The 20,766-nt window shown below is 44.7% G+C and overlaps 1 protein-coding gene across 4 annotated transcripts in view; it reads right to left on the bottom strand.

The window, feature by feature from the left end:
• Positions 1–15,097, bottom strand: part of KCNJ2 (potassium inwardly rectifying channel subfamily J member 2) — a 259,346-nt gene extending 244,249 nt beyond the window's left edge. The window contains exons 1-3 of one of the 4 annotated variants that reach the window (XM_059671042.1): positions 14,150–14,306; positions 9,165–9,198; positions 3,818–9,028 (exon numbers count right to left, since the gene is read on the bottom strand). In XM_059671042.1, coding sequence (XP_059527025.1) covers positions 7,684–9,028; positions 9,165–9,184 — 1,365 coding nt within the window. In that variant the 5' untranslated portion in view covers positions 9,185–9,198; positions 14,150–14,306 and the 3' untranslated portion in view covers positions 3,818–7,683. Of the gene's footprint in view, positions 1–3,817; positions 9,199–14,149; positions 14,939–14,976 lie in introns of those variants that run through there. The other 3 variants (XM_059671044.1, XM_059671041.1, XR_009449350.1) reach the window with 3 other exon arrangements.
• Between the last annotated feature and the right edge of the window lie 5,669 nt (positions 15,098–20,766).

The raw sequence follows: 20,766 nt of genomic DNA, 5'->3' as shown, positions 1-20,766 counted from the left end.
AAAGGAGGTGTTGACTGCAAGTAGCAACAGGATTTTTTTTTTTTTAAAAAAAAGGAGAAGAATTTTGTTAGCCTTCTCCACTAATAGCTTTTTTTGGCATTCTCCTGTGCACTGCGTTTTTTATTATCCTACAAATGAATCCTAACCTACAGAAGGTTAGACCAGGGGACTCAGGAAGCAGCACCAGATGGCCCAACGTGAACATACACTAGAAATGGGCCCGGTTTGAACAGGCTGAGCACTGAGATGGTGAGAATGAGCCAGGCAAAGTTGGAGATTCGGGAGAAAGCCTCACGCCTTTCTCTTGGCAAATCTGGGCCTCCCTTCAATTACACTTCAAATGAAGACTCCCGCTTGGATAGTTCAAACGTTTTAGAAGGAAGATGCAAGCGAGCTGCAGACTGAGCAAAAGTACACACTGTATTTATTATCATCGAACATGGCTTTTTATATAATTACATCCCTGTGCACTTTTTATTTTTGGTTCTTGAATAAAGTCACTCAGATTAAATTAAGGAGTGTGCAAGAGAGGTACTCTGATGCTTCCCTCTGTTCCCATGGCAACTCCAAGGCATCTTCTGCAACTGCCTCATTGACTGAGTGTGCCTGAGTGATGGGGCTACAACTCCTAGCTGGTCCTGGAAGCGTCAGGGAGGACTGCTTCAAGGGCCTCATGGCCACCAGGAAGCTTCCCACAGGCCCTACGGACCCCTCTGGCAGGTTGATTCCACTTTCCCATGCTTTTGAATGAGTGTCTGCTCTCTGAGAGTGCCTTTGTCAAGAGTGCTTTGTTATGGCCGTGTACACACTTGCCTTGGAACTTTATTGGTAAACTAGAGGCCCGGTGCACATATTTGTGCACCAATGGGGTCCCTCAGCCTGGCCTGCACCCTCTTGCAATCTGGGGCCCCTCGGGGGATGTCAGACTGCCGGTTTCGGCCAGGCTGAGGGACCTCACCGGTGCACAAATCCATGCACCAGGCCTCTAGTTTGCATATAAGATGTTTGGTTAATCTCTTCCCGCCCTCCCCGCTCCATGCTTCCCTCTGAGATTCATCAGTCTGTTCCATGTTTCCATGCCTGTGTGTTGAGTGTCTTCCCCCTGGTGGTCAGTGCGCGTCATAGCTACCAGTCGAACGGTTGAATAGTCGCTTAGGTTTTATATATATAATAGTCGCTTAGCTTCTATATATATATATATATATATATATATATATATACATATATATATATATATATATAGTCTATTTGTACGATCTGTGTCTAAGGCCTAATGCCGTTCCTTCTAAGGACACCCCTATATCCTATTTAGTGAACCCTCTCTTTGTTTGCAGGACCAAATAAAAAGTTGCTTAACAGGGACTTCAGATGTAGAAGTATATTAGCAAGAATTAGAAACACAAAAGCCAAATAAAACTATCCTGTGTGAAACTTGATTCATTTGTTCCTTGTACACGATCAAACCCAGACACTTGCCACAGAGATGTCTTTCGGATCCTGTGACAGGATCAGGGAGGTGACGAAGCATAGATGATGTCACAGATCTAATCACAGAAGCAGAGTCTAGGGTCTGAGGGGTCATTTAACAAAGAAATGAAAGAGCAGCTTCCAGGGTAGCAGAGTTTTTACCAAACCAACTTAACCCGTTCCCAATAAGACATTACGAAAGTATTTGAGTCCATGGTGACATCCTTGAAAGAATATTTAAGTGATACAGGGAAGGCAAGAAGTATGTCTTTGCACAGTGCCTCATTCCCCATAAATATTCCTTAGTTGGTCGTTATTGTTATAGATACTTTTTTTATATCTAAAATCCAGTTGTTTTTCTCAATTGTAAGACAAAATGAACATACAACTGTACTGCCCATTTTCCAAATTGTGAAATTCCAGCTCAAAATTTTTGAATAACCAACACTAACCATAGAATAGTTCCTCAACAAATTTTTGGTCAAATTCAATAGATTTTTATTTATTTTTTTTTTTTAGACATTGAACCTCTTAACAGCTTAGTCTCTCAGAATATAATCTCAAAACTGAAATAAAAAAGATTTCTGAAAATGAGTACAGGCACCATAAAACCCCTGCATCTAAGCCATGTCTTTTGTGTGTTACCTGCATGTTTTTGGCCTGCCTGGCTCTGATGTACTATTTACATAACCCTTATGGTGAATGATATGATTTCCTCCACATAACAGATCAGACTCAGAAACCTAAATGGTGCTTGGGGACTTCTGGCCTTGGACTAAACAGCAATAGGGGGTTTAATGGAAAAACTTTTAAAAGCACATCCTACTAGGAAGAGTTTGTGTGCCACACAAGGAAATGCTAAAGAACACAGACCATCTTCTAAATAAGGCAGAGAACTGTATATTTTAGAAAGCCATTCCTCCAATACAATCAACGCCTGGAGGCAACAAACTTCACTTATTTAGAGAGAGCCACTTATGTGTAATTATCCATCATTATTATTCTTACTAGTTAGCAACACTCCTGTGCCAATCGGCCTCACCTTCCTCCAACTCCTCCCCTTCCGCTTTCTTCTTAACTGCCCCTCCCTCCCTGCCCTCAACTATTCTGCTTCTAGTTTCCAAAGCAGATGCTGGACTCATCCCAGTTTGCCCGGAATGCCCCCAATTTTTGCACTTCAAATTCTGCATCCTGGGAAACGTCTGTCCCAGGTAGACCAGTCGGTCGCCCTATTCCTGAACCATGTATTGTGATTGTCTTACTGTAGCTGCATCTTGCAGGTGTTCCCTTGCGCATATGTACCTTTTGAAAAAGTCATTCTAGCCTGGCCAGCATGGCTCAGTGGTTGGGTGTTGATCTATGAACCAGGAGGTTGTGGTTCAATTCCTGGTCAGGGCATATGACCGGGTTGTAGACTCAATCTCATGTGGGGTATGCAGGAGGTAGCCGATCAAGGATTCTCTCTCATCATTGATGTTTCAATCTTTCTCTCCCTCTCACTTCCAAATTTTTTTTAAAAAATTAATAAAATGCATCATAATAACCCTGGTACAGTGGCTCAAATCATTGGGTCACTAGGAACCTCCATCTGAACTATTTTGAAAAAGAAGTCTCTGGGGTCTTAAGATATGCTAATCATGGATGTGGTTATTTCACAGATAAAATCTGCATTCTAATACCACCCCCTTTACCATCAGGCCTCAGCTTCTTATCTACAGCAGAGTTCTGATGAATTATAGGCCACAGGCCAAATTTGGCTCACCCCCTGTAGCTATAAGTAAAGCTTCATTGAAGCCCAGCCACACCATTGTTTTCCTATTATTTGTAGCTGTTTTCACACTGAGAGGGAGGAGTTGTAGAGGTTAGACAAGGATGGCCTGGTCTGCAAACCAGAAACTTTTACTATCTGGCCCTTTAGGAGACACATTTGCCTATGCCTGATGTCTAACACGGCAATAATAATGTCCTGATTTGCTCTTTGAGAATGAGATAACCTATAAGGAAGAACCCCACACAGAGCCTAGGCTCCAAGAAAAGGGACTATGATCACTCAACAAAAATATCAAAATCTAAACCTTATTATACTTTGTGGGTTTTTTGTTGTTTGCTTGTTTCTCCTCTGCCTTTTCTAGCCTCTCTCTACCTAGGTCATTCGGTCCAAAAACAAAATATGAGCTTGACTTCCTCTAAGTGGGATTAGACTAATCTGCCACCCCACGCACCTGCCTGTTCAGGCGATTTCTATGGCTCCATTCATGCAAAGCATCAGGGTTTCTGCCCCATTGTGTGTGAACTTGCGCTGTATGGCTCAATGATTCTACATGGAGGAAGCCCAAAGATCTCGCACGGATTTGTGTTCAACATTTACGTTTTTATTTAGAAATAATAAAATAAGACATAATATATAAAAATATGTACAATCCATGGTTTGTGCAGTACAATAGGAAGACTTTAGGTACAAAAGGACGGCAAACGGGAAAATAGGAACTATCATGATTGTCTGAGGCTCGGCTTGTGCAACTCGCCGGAGGGCAGAGCTGAACCCAATGTCACCAGAAAAGAGATTCTAGTTGGGAGTGAGGGGATGGGAATGCAACACTTGTTTCCCCACCTTAACGTTAGTACACAGAGTGAAAAAGAACCCACTCTACTAGTCAGGACACGTTTCTTGCCTTTACCAAGGGGCTTATCATACAATATGAACTGACATTTGTTATTTTCAAGGGTAACACAATTTGGGGCGGGGGAGGGAGGGTTGGGTACAGCTCATGAAATAAACATCAAGGTTTGGGATGGGAGTTTGTAGGGAAGAAAGGAAGCAAAGGGAGAAATAACGCTTTGGGAGAATTTTTTTTTTTAAGGTGAAAACTTTCTCCAGGAATTTGGAAAGGACTACAGTGCTATAGTGTGACATCTTTGAAATGTCTGATTCAAGTATATGCTTAGAGGGGTAGAAAACTATGCCTTTCTCCATAATCAAAATAGATTCACTTTGTCTACATTTTATTTAAAAATAGGATAACTGAGAATCTATGCCTCCTTCCAAAAATATGATGCCCAGCCAGACAGGGGCAATGACTTCTTTAAAAGGGAGTAAGTCCTACGTGAATTCAACGAGGGTTCGCTTACAATAAAGAAGCAACACGCATCCAAGAATACACCCCGGACGTTCACGGAGTCTCTTCCACCTGCATTCTAGTGACATGTGTGCATGAATGAAGGAGACCCGGGCAGTAAGGACAAATGTTTTGAAGGTAAAATGCAGCAAAACAATGTGGTGCATTACCTGTGTCTTGGCTCTTGACCAAAAATAAAATAAAATAAAATAAAATACAATAAAATAAAATGCCACTTAAAGCTTGTAACTGTTAAAATACTAATAACTAGAAAAAAGCTTTCAAATGGGCAGCCCATGCTGAAATAAATAACCGAAGAACGTAGCAATACAAACCTTATAAGGCTGGTAGATACTTGCTAAAACCATGCTAACCGGTAGCATATAGGTACTAGCTCTCAGAAATTGCTGCACTGAAATCAGACTTTCTATGGCAATATTTTTCCCTTTACAGACTTCTATTTACATTTGGCTTTAAATATGAAAATATCTGATAAACTTTATAAAATGTACACTTTTAAAAACATAGCTTCTGCAAAATTTTCTTGAAAAAAACAAACAACAAACAAACCTGTGCACCAGAAATGTTATTTTTTTTTTCTCTATTTCAGAAAGAAGTTGAAAGATGTCCCTCCCTCGTTCCTGCCCCCTTGCCCACCCTCTTTGCAAATACCTTAAGTCTTTCTTTAAGTGGCAGCTCTGTGTGTTGGGGAGGAACCTTCTCGGAGGTCAGCCCCACTCTCCACTGTATCTTCATTTAATGTACATATGACTGAATACTCTTTGGTTTGATTATTTTCCTTTGCAAAAATATCAAAATAGCAGCAGCGGAAGCCCTCGGCACCCTCTCTGTCCATGGCCAAACGGTTGCCTCTTTGGTTGATTCTCTTGTCCACGCAGTCCCAGTTCCTCCAACTCTCTAGTCAACTTCCCAAACCTGCCTTTCAATTTGGATTTCAAAACAGCATCCACTTCTCTCTCGGTTCCCATGAAAATAACACCACCGTTTTCAAACCCAAGGACTCTGAAGGCTGACAACAGCAGGTCTGGTGACCTCATTGCAGGCACTGCATTCAGATATGGCTGCTCAAAACCCACAGACCGTCACAAACATCAATTCACAAATACAGGATTCTAGAACAAGCTTCTTTTTAATGGCATACAGGGATATAACACCATAAGAGAGTTGGTTTTGAGACTCCAATTAAAAAGAAAAGTCAGTAACCCCAGAATTCACAGACAGGGTACTTCAGACAAAAAATAAAAAGAGTTCCATTACTTAGCTAGAGTGAGGGGGGATTGTGGGTATCAAGTGAGGCAGCCAGGCGGGAGAGGCTTCTGGGAAACCATGTGTCCTACAGTTCCACCGGGGACAAGAATCAGCTCACACGCAAGCATGAGTGTGGTTCTCAACCTGTGGGTTGTGACCCCTTTGGCGGTCGAACGACCCTTTCACAGAGGTCGCCTAAGACCATCCTGCATATCAGATATTTACATTACGATTCATAACAGTAGCAACATTACAGTTATGAAGTCGCAATGAAAATAATTTTATGGTTGGGTCACCACATGAGGAACTGTATTTAAAGGGCCAGAAGGTTGAGAACCACTGCTTTAGACCATTATCTCCCTTGCTCGCGACCGTGTTCTATTTTGTATGGCTCTTGGTGGCCCTAAAATACTGAGACATTTTCATCCCTACCCTCTACCGTTAATATAAAGCCATGTTCCTCTCCCTCTTGGATACTTGAGCTGATGTGCTGCATCCGCAGAGGCTCATCCACACCTTGGCCTCGGCCTTCGCAGCCCTCTCAGATGCTGCGGGACTCACCCCACACAGACTGGTCAGGAGGGACCATGCAGGGGGCTGCTGGTGGGGCAAAGCCCATCTGGAACCATCCTGGGAGTCAGGGAGGGGAATTTAACCGCAAGGGTTTAATTTAATTGGCCTTCCACGTTGGGCCGCTCAGTTTTGAGAATGCCTACTACCTTCAACTAAGGTCTTATTTTATGGAATCAATCTTGGAATGTGCAAACAGGGGAAACCTGGAGCAACCTCAGAGCATGGCACCATCTCTCACCTTATGCATTAGCCTGGCCAGCACTACCTCACAGGAGAGAAAAGATGTTTAGTGTGTGTGTCTGTCCTGTGTGAGAACTTCCCTTTCCCTTTCTTCTTCTTCCTTTAATACAAAACTCACACAAAAGAACAACGTTTTAAAAGCACTACACTCCCTAGACTCTATGTGTACGATGTCCTATTTTTCTAGAGGGCAGTTCAAGGTCTCGCTGAGGTTCAAAGTCATTGTCCGTTGATTTCAAGGCAGCTCTGGAGCTTCCCTTCCTTTTTAGTATGAGCTCCACTGTGCAAAAATGTGCATTATCTTTGGTATTCATTTTAGGTAGCCCGACTTAAAATTTGAGATAACCCATTAACATCATGAAGAAAAAAAATAAAATACCAACCCGGAGGCTACCATTTGGCTAGCGTTACATAATGCCCTTATGTAACCAGAGGAGAGAGAGAGAGAGAGAAAAAAAAAAATCAATTCTAGCAAACAAATTACTGGCCTCAAAAAATCAGGCTCTTGTTTTGGCACTTTGAAGCGCATATCATGAGCTTTCAACCAAGTTCAATACTGACTTTTAAATTACACTATAGAAAAACTACACTGCAACAAAAATACAATTTGTGTTCATGTAGTTAGCAGCTTTTCGAGATTAAGGCAGAGAGTCTTGCCTTTGTTATGCCATTAAAAACATTCTTGTTCCCTAAAGAGAAGCATTCTGGATAAGTCAAATACCCAACCAAGGCTTGCCTGCAAGTTCAAGTCTTATAAAAACACAACACAGAAACACCCCATAACTTATTCTACAACATGTCTCTGTGCCGTCGGGTCATGGGGAGGCGTGTTGAGTGTGTGTTCCGTCCATCTCTGAGCTGAGAGTCTGCCTCTGGAACCATCAGGCTAGCCTCAGTCCCTGGTGGCCACTTGCCTTGACCCACCTCTTCTCCAGTACCGTCGTCTGAATCACTGTTTGGGGCCTTTGACCAACAGACTGTGTTTGAACATAACTATTCCGGAGAAGGAATCGGTCAGTCATATCTCTGATTCTCGCCGTAAGGGCCTGGGCTCTAGAGGTACGCTTGCCTGGTTGTGAAGGTCTAGGTCAGGGGGCGTGTCCGTACTCGTGCTTTCCGGAACGCCATTGTCACTGTCATCTTCCTCTTTGCTCGTGAGGGCAACTTCATTTTCATAGCAAAATGAATTTGCATTGGAGAGGATATATTTCTTTTCTGCTAAGTCTCTGGCGCTGCAAAGGGGCGTGTTGGGTACTTCGTAAGTCTTGTGGAACCTTGAATAGTCCACTTTGTAGTAATGTTTTTCCTCAAAGAGGACAGGCTCATAGCGGTGGCCCCAGAGGATTTCGTTGGCCAGATACGAGCTCCGGCACTGGGTGGTCATGGCCGTGGCCTCCACCATGCCTTCCAGGATCACGACAATCTCAAAGTCTGCATTGTCAATGTCCTGCTTACTCAAGTCATAGAAAGGGCTGTCTTCATCAATTTCATGGACTATGGTGATCGGGGACACCAGGAATATACGGTCAATTCCACTGTCAAACCCAACGTTGATATCTATTTGATCCAGGGGGATGTACTCCCCTTCTGAAGTAATTCTGGATTTGAGGAGCTGGGCTCGAACATGAGCCTCCACCAGGTGGCTCTTCCGAAGATTGCCCACTCGCCACATCAGACACAGCTTCCCATCTCTCATGGCGATCACGGCGTTGTGACTGAAGACAAGAGTCTCGTTTCTCTTCTTGGGTTTGGCCATCTTGGCCATGACTGCGCCAATGATAAAGGCATCGATGATGCAGCCCACGATGGACTGGAATACCACCATGAACACAGCGATCGGGCACTCGTCAGTGACGCACCGGAAACCATAGCCGATGGTGGTCTGGGTCTCAATGGAGAAGAGGAAGGCGGCCGTGAAACTCTTGACCTCCGACACACAAGCTTTGCTCTCCTTCGTTGCATCCAGATCCCCATGGAGCAGAGCTATCAACCAAAACACGCAGCCGAAAAACAGCCATGAGAGCACGAAGGCCAGGCAGAAGATAACCAGCATCCACCGCCAGCGGATGTCCACGCACGTAGTGAAGATGTCCGCGAGGTACCGTTGTCCCTTCTCCCCCACGTTGATGAACTGAACGTTACAGTGCCCGTCTTTCTTCACGAAGCGGCTCCTGCACTGCTGCCGGGTGTGGACTTTGCTCTTCCCGTTCCCAAAGCCATTTGCCACCGCCATGGTGGCCAGCTTCATGCCGTCTTCTTCCGAAGACACAATGCTGTAGCGGTTGGTCCGCACACTGCCCATCGCTTCTGCTGTGGACTCCAGTGCTTCTGCTTTGGAAAACAGTCTGAGTTTTTGCAAAAACCTTTGGAGAAACAGTTTTGAATGCTCAGTGAGGACACACACCAAAAAAAAATAAATAAATAAATAAGGAGAGATGGGGGGGTCTCCAGGAGCCTTGAGGTCCTACCAAGGTCTGTCTTACTGACATGCAGAGTTACCTTAGTAACTCAGCTGACATCCAGAGAGCAGGTCCTGCCAAAGACAGAGAGATCATCCATTACAAGAGAAGTCATTATTAAGGGCTCTAGGCCCTGAGGCAACATTTCCAGCAAGACACAGAGTCAGATAGATATAGATAAATATACCCTACGTTGAATTATTGGAATTTTAATCCCTTGTGCCCTAAAAGATGGCTTTAATTTTCTTTAAAAGTATAAAAATCAGTCTTTCCACCAAAATTTCAGGTCCTTTTCCTCCTATTGTTTGCAAGCAGTCTAAAACTGTTCTATCTTATGGGTCTACCTCTCCCCTCTCATTCTCTTCTTTGGCTTTCTCTACTTGCAAGTTATCAAGCAGAAGGAGGACTGCCTAACGCCAAGGTGTATCATGCAGCTTTAAGAACTTGGACACATCTAGAGAACATTCCATAGGCATGCAGAATGTTAATATTAACTGAGTTGCAGGTGCATTAGGGGAGGCTATGACAAGGCTGAAATCAGAAGGCACAGGTTATTTTGTTTAAATGCAACTCAGAAGGCCGTCCTTAAAAATCATCTGAAATGGATCCCAGTTTCTGGAGACTGTGTGGGCCGGCTCCATCAGTCCACACACTTCGAGCTGCCACTATGCAGAAATGCCCCATAACATCTCCGTTCATGCAAGCGATTCTCACTTGAAGACGCAAGTTTGCTCTGGGGGCTAGAGAGCTGGGTCTGTTGCCTAGCAATCGGTCCTGAAATTCTCCGGAGATGGGACTGCCGTGTGTAATGACTGGCTCGGAAGTAAGCACCTTTGAGCCAAAGGACCAGGTCTTTAGAGGATTGAGATAAGGCAGGAACTCATTTCATGTGAGTCCAATTCTGTGTTTTCCCAAACAGAGGCAAGGTCGTAGGAACAGATCATAAATGTCAGCTTACTTTCACTTCCACGTGCTGTTGTTTGCTATATGTTCCTATGGAGAAGGCACCCACCTTTCCCTAATGTGAACAAACAGTAGTTCTCAGCTCTCTCCTCTTGCCTTGTCCTGTCCTAGGGAAAAACTACCTACTGACGACAACTTTCCTTCTTGGCTCCAAAGACACTGTTTTTCCCTTGACGACTTGACAAAGGCCTGAGCAAAAGTCGAGGGTGTTTTCTTTATCGAATATAAATTAATGCAGCATCGAACTAAACAAATCAACACGAGCCTACTCTATCTCCTGGATTAAAGGGGGACAGGGAACCACAGATTAAAAAGATCAGGAATCCGTTGAAGCCCTCATCATGGGGACTCCACAGTGTCCTTCTCCCTCCAAACCATGTGAAGGTGAAGCAGTTAACAAAACCAGTCGCAGCCAAGCCAGCTGCACACCAGAAAAGCACATCGCTTGTCTTGCTTCTGCGCACCCCCTTGCAGAGGGGCGAGGTGCATTGTCTTTGAAAACTGCCTTGCTACCGTCTTCTCCCCGCTCCCTCTTCATCCAAGTTATTATGCAAGAATGTGCCCCAACACATTTTTCCTGAGATTAGTCATCTGTGAAAATTGCAATGTGTGTTACATTTTGGCAGCTTTTGACACCTAAATGATGCCCGATTTAAAAGTGTCTTTGAATCACTTTATAAAAAGAAGTTACTGTGCCTTCCCAGTCTTCCACCTGCTTCAGTGTTTTGTCTGCTTCCCTGTGAGGTTTGTACTCGGACAAAAGAAACCAGACTCCTGCTCCTCAGGGTTCTAGATCCTGGACATGGGAAGAACTTTTTTTTTTTTTTTACTTTTTTTTTTTTTAACAGTGGCCTCAGCTGATTGGGCTCAGGTGTAATTGCCAAGCATTTCTGCACAAAACCAGATAGAGGTGATATGACACCAAATACAGGTGTACTCCCCCCCCCCCTCCCCCCCCCAAAAAAAAAGAGTAAGGAAGAGGACTCATTTAACTAGTACATGTATCCTTGAGTTCTGATTGACTTCGGAATCCTATAAACTGACACCAAGAAATTCCCTTTTCCTGATTCAGAATAGCCCTTCCATCGGAGGGAGTGCCTCACATTTCTTCTGACTTACTTCTGCACTTTTCCAGATGAAAGCATAACAACCACAGGAAATCTAAAGACTGAATTACAACTTTCCAAAACTCGACCCCAGGACATTGGTCTGAATTCCACAAAACACACACTACCAGCTTCCTCCGAATAGCTTTCTGCATTTAGGCCCTCGAAAAGAGCCTGGATAGAGGGACTATTATTGTCCTGTTTCCACTGCTAATGACAGAATGTGTTCCACATGCAGCGCATCATTTACAAATTTGACCATTCTGCCACGAAAAAATATTTTTGGGGGGTTGGGGGGGCAAAATGGAGACTTTTGTCACTTTGAATAGATATGCTCCAAAACAGATGTATGTGTATATATGTGTGCACATACAGAAGATACATTTAGACTTGGTGGAGCTGATTCCATAGCAAAAATCTAGAACCTGCCTGAGTCTGGTAGGTCCACTGTTTTAATACCCCACTGTGAGGAATGACTTTCCTACCAACCTGCCCACACACCCGGTGGTGGCTTTGGGCAAGCAGACAACTTCCTTGCTCCTCTCTCACTGAAAATCACTAATTCATGAGCATCTGGGAAAACTTCCATTAGGAACAGGGCTTCTGTGCAGTAGTTTAGGGATAGATTCAAATTAATTTTGTGAGAAAGGATCGATGAAGAGCAGCTGAGAACACTCTGTGACTCCTTGGTGGGAACAAGGCAGGAGAATCGATATCTGATTGGATGAACCACGTGTGCATTCCCCCTCCAGCCTAAATATTTAAGGGCTTGATGGCAATTTGAAAGACACACATCATCATTTCACCCAGGCGATCCCCAACGAGGTAGAAAATGTTTCTGGGAAATTGAGAGGCTACATGTGGTGCTGTTCATGGTAAGACTATTTATAGGCTGAGCCAAAATTAAGCATAAGCAATGGAAAAAAAGAGTTCAGCGCTTCAATCTTAGGTAGATGTTAAGGGAGGGAGAGCTATGGATTAAAGAAAAGGAAAAGATCAAGGAGATAACATAAGGAGTGACCCCAAATCATGGTTATCATGTAGGAAATATTTCCGACATGGACCATAAAAACCAGAAAAATGCAATGGTGAACAATAAACAAGAATACATGTGTCCCATCCAGTGGCCATGGTGTAGGGAGTAAGAAAGTTTCTGAGGATGGGAACTGAGGGTCGTAAAGGAGGGTGAGCTGGGCTTAGAGAGAGGCCTGCTAATGAGTGTTTAGAGTAGCTATTCCCCAGCTGACGCCATATAGACCAGCCTGACTGTGCTCTGGGCACATGTTGCTATGTGAGCACAAGTGCTAGCAAGGCAACCTCTGTGAAGCTCAGTAAACAGAGGGAGGAGCAGAGAGAGGGGGAGAGAGGGGGACACCCACTTACCTATGTGACCACTACAACACTGACATTCAACAAGGCATGGAGCATCCCTCAGCATGTGCCAATGCTGAAGAATATACAGATTTGATACTCAAAAAAACACACGAAAGGAAAACTGAACACAGGCCATCTGTTCAGGTAAAGATGTGGTCAATCTTTCATGCTACTGAAAAGTCATACAAGGTCTCTACAGCTAACGGGAGATTCGACAACTGGAGAGTCTCAAGGAAGTAGAAATATTGCGGATTGTTTTTGGTTTTTGATTTTTAATGCCAAATTCACAAGAGTTTGACAAATATTCCTCGGGACACCAATAACACCAAAGAAAATGCCGTAAACATGGGGGGGGGGGAGGAGGGGAGGAGCTGAAGGCAAAGTGAAATGACCTTGACCCCAACTCTCACCCCTCCCACAGCCCTTGATGTCACACCTCTTACCCCTGACCTTGGAGATTTTTCCGGATAATGGCAAATACAAATAAAACACTCCGGGGATGGCGGTGGAAGTGAGCAGGAAAAAGCTAACAAGTGCACGGTAATGTAATGGGCAGCAGACATACAACTGTGGCGAGAGGAAATCTCACTGCCTCTAGATTATGAATGTGAAAATAATAGTTGTAAAAGGCAATGTGCACTCTTTGCATACCCGAAGCATGTTTTCAAATCCTGCCTTATTTCCTAACAGGTAAAGGTGGAGTCTGAGTCTATGAGAAGCCCCAGTTTCACAGTCCTATCCTGGTTACCATCCTACTGCTCTGCTTACTGAGGCACAAACATTACACTGCCCATCTCTCATCTCTACTTTTCCCCCCAGTTGTCATGATCGGTCTATGTTATGATGCAATTTCTTTGCAGAAAAAGTCGTCTCCCCCACTGGCCTCCCTAGAAACCATGCTGTCTTCCATGTAGGTATTAGCATTATTATTATTATTATGAAGAATTACAAGTTGCTTAGAGGAAAGTGACACAATCCTGTGAGCGTGTTGCGGTCTTTAGGCTCCATTCCAACTCCGGCTGCCTCTCTCTTCCCAGCAAAGCAACTTTGAGACGCTTGCTCCGTTTGGAACTGGCCTCTATACTTCAAGCAATGACCAAGAAATCACATAAAAAGGCCAAGGATCCAGACTACTGCGGAGTGCCCGGATCTGCCTAGGTTTGAGACCAGTACCCCAGTTGCCCTATCCCCTCGCCCCCTCTTTTTCCCTTACAGCGACAATCCAACGCAAGCTCCCTCGCCCCCGTCTCCAAACTCAGTATCTCGCTACAGCTGGTGCATTGGAAGTTATGAGCACAAACAGATGCTGCAGGGAAATGTTTCGATTGCTCAACTGTTCCAAGCATGTCTCAGTATTTTTAGCTCTGGGATGTGCTGGTGCGCACACGAACTCTATAGGCATGCTCCAGGACTCGGAGGGAGCGTGGGTGCGCGCTCCTGCAGCCTGACAGCTGGGCACCTCTGGGGCAGCGGGGCAGGGAAAGAGTCGGGAACCAAAGGCAGCCCCAGCCCGAGTCCACGCTCCCCAGGACACGCATGCAGCGAGACGGAAGCGGGGAAGAAAACACACAGCAGCCCTTACCTGTTGCTGGCGCAGGAGCATGGGGACATGGAGTGGAAGTAGGGGGGGCCCAGAGGCATGTAAGATCCAGTGGTTTGTAAGGGCGAAGGCGCCAAAGCAAAGCCGAATTCCCAAGACCCAGCTTGCCGGCGGCGCGGGGGCAGGCGGCGCGCTGGCCAGGGCTCCAGTGCGCTCTGCAATATCCTGGGCTCTTTTGAGGCGGCCCACGAGATACCGGCGGCCTGGCCCCGCCCCCGGCCGCTGCTGGCCAATCGCAGCGCGTCTGGCCGCGCGTCCAGCCCCGAGACCCGCCGCGGGGAGGGGAGGAGAGGATGCTACACCCGCCGCCCCGGGCTCTGCCAGCGGGGAGAACCTGCCGGGCTCCCACCGCCTCCAGCCTCCGAGCCCGGCTGGAGGAACTGGCGCCCCAGCCCGGACAGCAGCAGGTGGGAAGCTCCGCTTCCGGGCTTTGGCCGCTGCCTAATTGCAGCCTGGCCTTGGGCAGTTTCCTGCCCTTCTCCGAGCCCCCCACTCCCTTTTTTCTATCCTTGGCGGCGCCTGGGCTGTGCTGGCTCCTCCAGGGGCCAGCGAGGCGGCGGTGCCAGGGCGAAATGTTTGCAGCCGCCGGGGGAAGGGTTGCATTTCATCCCGAGCGCGTCCCCCGCGCTCCCCACCCTTCCATGTCCCCCGAATCCGCAGCAGAACCTGCGCGCTGGGCGGAGGAGCCAAGCATTAAATGGGGACAGGGGCCGGGATCCCCGCAGATCCCGCAGGATTTAGTCGCGCGCAAGTGTTGCAACTGCATCGCCGCCGGGCTCCTGCTATCCCACTGCTCGCCAGTTACTTACAAAGCGCCTCGACTTCTCCGCAGGGTGAACGACGCGTTCCCTCTCGCGTTGTCCTCCCTCAATCTCGTTCTCCACCGCCGCCTGACACGCTCTGCTGATCTAAAATCAGAGCAATTAGACAGTAATGAATTCTCTGGAACAGCAACTCCTACAGACACTCGAGCTCTGCCCTCGCACCAGCGCCTCCCAGCCCTCATTCCCAGCAACCAGGCAAGAGCGTGTGGACCCTGTAAAAAACCCATGTCAAGTTCAATGTTCACTGGATCTGCATCCTGGAACTTCGCAGATTAATCCGTGTGTGTGTGTGCGCGCGCGCGCCAAATAGTAGGTGCATAGTATATTTAGTGGTCTTTTCTGAACACCGAGTTTGAAACCCCTCCGTGTGTTTCATGTTAATTTCCTCAAGCGATGAAATTAACCTTTTGTGCAGCAGTTTGTTTACTCCTCTAAAAGGCCTCTTAGAGTCGCCAAACTACTTCGACAATCGAGTTCTTAGTCTGGGCGGCACAGCCCGGGTGGATGTGAGCTGGGGGGAGAGGTGAAACTCCCAATTCAAGGAAAGGGTTTGTGCCCTTGCTACCCTCCCAGCCTATATCCTCACATGGCCTCTAGGAGGCGCTGGTGAGATATGCTTAGGTTTTGCAGCCATGTACTTGATCCTGTGCGAGCAAGTATGCCTCTTTTTCTAGCACTGAGCAAAACACTGAAATTAAAAGGGTGTGGAGTTGGTTGTGTGTGCACGCAGTGTGACTGCTCTGATAGCCGAACACATTCCTGTTCCATTCCATTTGTTGAGATTACGCAGTACTCCAAGCTCCGTTACCAGCTGTCTTGCCCTTTAAAGTTCTGTAGGTGGGAATGATGGCTCACAAGGGAAGTCTACCTTATGTTTATTTATGAAGTCGTGTATTATTTATTTTTTAAAGATATATTTTTATTGATTTCAGAGAGGAAAGGAGAGGGAGAGAGATAGAAACATCAATGATGAGAGAGAATCATTGATCAGCTGCCTCCTGCACACCCCCTACTGGGGGTCAAGCCCCACAACCCAGGCACCTGCTCTTGACTGGAATGAACCCAGGACCCTTCAATCCCCAGGTTGACGCTCTATCCACTGAGCCAAACCAGCTGGGGCAGATGTGGATTATTTTAAAAATCAGCTTCCCAATTTGAATGAAAAATGTTACCTTATTTAGCTACATAAGAAAACGTGAGATTAAATTTTGTAACTAAAACATTGTGAATGCATGATAGCATCGATCCTATTTCTTCCTTTTATAAAGGAAAAATATAAATGTGCATTTTCATCAATAAGTGCCTTTTCCCTATGTCCCTATTAGGAAAATTCTAGTGCTCCAATGCAATCAGCATTTGGATAAATATACTTTTTGGAGTGATGTGTGATACAGATTTCTCTAGTCAGAGTACAGCTTTTTTGGCTGAATCAGTCTTTATTTAGCAAAAATCCCAATTAGTTTTGAACACCACTGCAGTTGGGTGCTGGGGTCCATCTGTGGATTAAATTTTTCCAAGGAAATGCGAATTATGCTCTTACTGAATCCCTCTATGGTAACCACCTAGGATATGAGGGCCAAATATTAGTCACAATCCTGATCTGCTGTCAGATGATGAGTGGGGTGATGCAGAAGAAGGGTTGTGTTCCACTGGGAACACCGATCTTTCCTTTGTACTTAGAGCTCTCCAGCCACTGGGTATAGCTTCAGCCTTCCATGATCCATATACGCAGCCCAATTTCACGATGGAAAGAGGCGAAGAACTCCTGTCATTGGCATCTACTGGGTATTATGAACCACTTCCTCATCTTCACAGCAATAATCCATAGTAACAATACATACACGTCAGGTTGACTTGAAACGTAGATGGGTTGAGTTTGCAATCTGCTGCTATGTGGACAAGCCATCTACCATGGTATTCTTATCTGTGAGAAAACAGCTTTGGCAATTTCACGGCAGTGGTAACTTTTCATCTTCATGTTAGTGTCAGTCAGTGTATTGGCTGAGTGGCTACTCTGTGCTTTAGCTATGTTCTAGGTTATGACATGGGAGCCCCCAAGAGCCCCAGGGGGAGCAGTTGCTTCCCTCTAATAATTTACATTCTCCACGTGAGCAGATAAGCAAGGCACACATGGAATCAAACGACAATATAAGGCAGCCTGTGATTAAGTGCTAAAATGGATCATGCGAAACAAAAATTCCGGAAAGCGTCTGAGGAGTGGAGTGAATGGAGTAGAATTTATGGAGACGTCTCAGAATGGAAGACGTGATGTGTACAACATAGCACCACATGCAGTTGTGTTAAGGATGCTGAGAACATACTAGAAGGCAATCCTGTCTGTGTCCTAAAAATACCTGTGTGCCTCCAGACCTGTCTATATACGTGCATGTAATCACGTGTATAAATTCTAAGCTGCTTCTAAGAATGTCATGCATGCCACTGCCTACACAGACACTGTGTCCCCCTAGAGTAGTGGGATGTATTCCACAGGCCTTATGTGCCATTTGTCACTGGGACACGCAGTGATTATGCCTTATTTAGCTGGCATACCTGGGAATGTAACATGTCACGTGATGGTTTTCCTAAGCTGAAATTTGTTCGGGTGGGAATTATTTTCTCTGATGTACGCATCCTCAGTTTCTCCACAGATTGCCCCTGGAGAGCTGTGTCTACATTCCTAGTAGAGCCTATTTTGTTCCTCTCATGCTATCATAAGCATTTCCCCCTATTTGTGTCTACCCATCAATAGCGACTTTTTCAAAATCCACTGCCGTGTCTTATTTTTTCTTTATGTCCTCATCGCCTTGCATATGGCCACATTAAAAAAAAAAATCAGTCTCATTAGATGTCAGTTGAATGAATAAATGAATGAAAATACCAATATTTGTGAGTATAATAGGACTTCGGAAGACTGAGTCAGATTCATTTGAATAAACAAGCTATTTGATTTTGCCTGTGGTGGGTGGGCCTATCCGGGTGCAGTAAGAGCAGTGTCTCCTACATTAAATAGCCCCAGGCGAAGCGTGTTTAAGCCTCTGCTTGTTTTTCCTTCTCCATCAGTGACAGCCTTCACTTCTCATTTTTGCTTCCGCCAATTTGCCTCATATCTTTCAGGCTGTCACCAAAACTGTCTAATTTGCTGATTCTCATCTGCACTGGGCTGAGAGATTATGTAAGCAAGCTTGTTGAAAATGTGCATAAAGTAAAAGCAAATGGGCTCGAAGGGGCTCAAAGTGGATGCATGTCTTTGAAATAGAATGAGGAGATGCTAAATTTGCAATAACCTTGTTTTGTTTGGTTCTTTTTAGGGTAAAAAGCTTCAGGATACTGATTTACCACATCTATTTCGGCGTCTCAGAGCACTTACATGCTTTAGTTCATGTATTTGCTATGTGAAAAAGACCTCTGGGTAAGTGAGGTACGCGTGTGTTTAAATATGCCTAGGTTTATATGTACATGTAAAACAAAACCACACCCTCTTTTATGGAGGAATCATTGAGTGCTTACTGTGCCCATGAATGGGGTCTTTATTTCCCATCAAATATTGGTTAAGCCAACAACAGTAAGTAGGATTGCTCCTTAAGAAGCTCACACTTCCCGAGCAGCCAAGTTATTATTCAGTAAATTACATTTTCATGCAGCTGGAAGACTTGTCTCCCGTGGGCAAGACAGTTCCACTCTGAGCACACCACGTAAAGAACAGGTGAGTGTCTGGGGCATCTAGGGCCATGCTACAGCTCTACCTGGAAGGATAGGCTGGCCGTAGACAAAGAGAGGAAAGTAAATGAGTTGTCCCGTTGATGGTCAGTATCTGAATAAATTCATTAATAAAAGGGAATTTCAATTGAGCATTAAGTTTAGGCCAGATTTGAGACCCCTAAAACAAGCATGAGTAGTTGATGCTTTATTCTTTAGGCAGAGAGAGATCTCCAGGTGAGGCGTGGGAGGAGCATTTGTCTGATTCTCTCTTCCTTGTTGCCTCTGACTGCAACCCTAACATGTGATCATTTCTTCTGTTTTTTTTTCCATGTGTGTGTGTGATCTTCAAATGGTTTCCCAAATCCCAATTTTCATTTTTAAGGAAATGGAAACATAAAAAATATGTTCCAAGAAAGCTCCTCTGTGAGTGGAAGCTGTAGATAGGAATTCTAAGCCTTCCGGCACAAGTCCTGTGTGTCTTCCCCTGCTTTCTGCAGGAGGCTAGAGGTTTGCATAGCATGGCTGCCAGACAACTCTAGAAAGCATGGCGTAGGGCCTGAATTTTTCACAGCACCTACTAATTCCCCCAAATAATCTCTACCCGGACTATACCATATACAGCTGGGCCTTTGGCTTTTCCTACAGGACCTAATCCCAAATGTGTGGCTCCCTATTCATGCTTCTCTGTGGGAGAGTTCCTTACGTTTTAGAAATAAATTCGATGGGGATCTGTGGATTGGATTGAATCTTTTCCTCCTTCCTTGACTACTTTGTGTGGTGCAAGCATATATCCTTCATTGATATTTAATTCCAGGCTCTTGATAAATTTGTTTTAATACTCAAAGCTCTTGTGTATATGTTACAAAGAAATAAAATGTGTATGACAATTATGCAATAAAATGTTGTGCTGCTGTCACCAATAACATGAATGACCAACGGTAACAGAACCAATCACATTAGACGATTATTAAAAGAAAACCCCTTATGCCACGACTCATTTTATAGGCGCTTACTTAGATATTTTAATAATTAGGCTCACATGCAGATGTTTCTTCTTCTGCATTTGGATCTGAGCTACATGGTCCATTTTAAATGTTAAAGAAATTCAAATGAATTAGCCCTCTAAACAAGTGTTTGAGAAAATTATGTCTATGATTTAGCAATAGAGAAACTCTGAATTCGTAACAGAGACTTAAATCCTGCCACCCGTGTTTCAGCTTCTGGTCTTATCAGCAACGAAAATCTCAATTCAAAACTTGTGTTATACCCCAATCTATTCTTTTATATGGTTGGCATGGCTGAGTCACCAGGTTTTAGCAAGGCAGGAATCAGGCCTGTAAACAATGCTGCTTTATGATGTGGTCATCAGCTCCCTGCGTGGAAACTGAAACACACGGAGACGCCTACTGTACCTGCTACACGACTCGGGGAACCAAAGTCCACTGGGAGAGCTAGCTTTCCTGTTTACCAACAGTAAACTTCTTATGCATGTAACATGCAGTAGTGCTTTTAAAAAAATCTTGAAAAATGATGTATCTCCCACTTGGGCAGGCCCGAAAATATTGCTCTCAACGTCTATTATTTTTATATAAAAAGTCAGTGTTTTTCAGTTCAGGATTAAGTGAAGGAAGGAAGGAGTATATTTAATAAATTAGTGGCAGAAAGCAGATGCAAAGTAGACATGCGCGCGCGCGCACACACACACACACACACACACACACAGAGTTATATATATATTTGCTCAATGGTGACTCGTTTAAAGACCTCTTAAGAGGATGAAGAGAGTTAATTTTTGAGTAGCAGTTACTTCACTCTGTGCTTAGTATTGAGATTTCCTAACTCAGTAACCTGCATTCATCATTCTGACTTTATGATGTTTAGAGCTCAGTTATATTTTACATTATATTTGCAATTTTAAAAAAAGCATCTACTCTCCCATCACACACATTTCTTATGCATTAAAATATGAAAAATGCAAAGCGGGTAATGGCAACTCTTGGTAGTTTCCAAAAGTAAAATAATCTATAAAGCTCTGAGGCTAAACAGCTTCAATATTTCAGCAAAGTGCTAGCTAAA

Source organism: Myotis daubentonii, chromosome 16, assembly GCF_963259705.1.
Source record: "Myotis daubentonii chromosome 16, mMyoDau2.1, whole genome shotgun sequence".
NCBI lineage: Eukaryota > Metazoa > Chordata > Mammalia > Chiroptera > Vespertilionidae > Myotis > Myotis daubentonii.
Note: the sequence above shows the minus strand (reverse complement) of the source record. Positions and strands in the feature narration are given on the sequence as shown.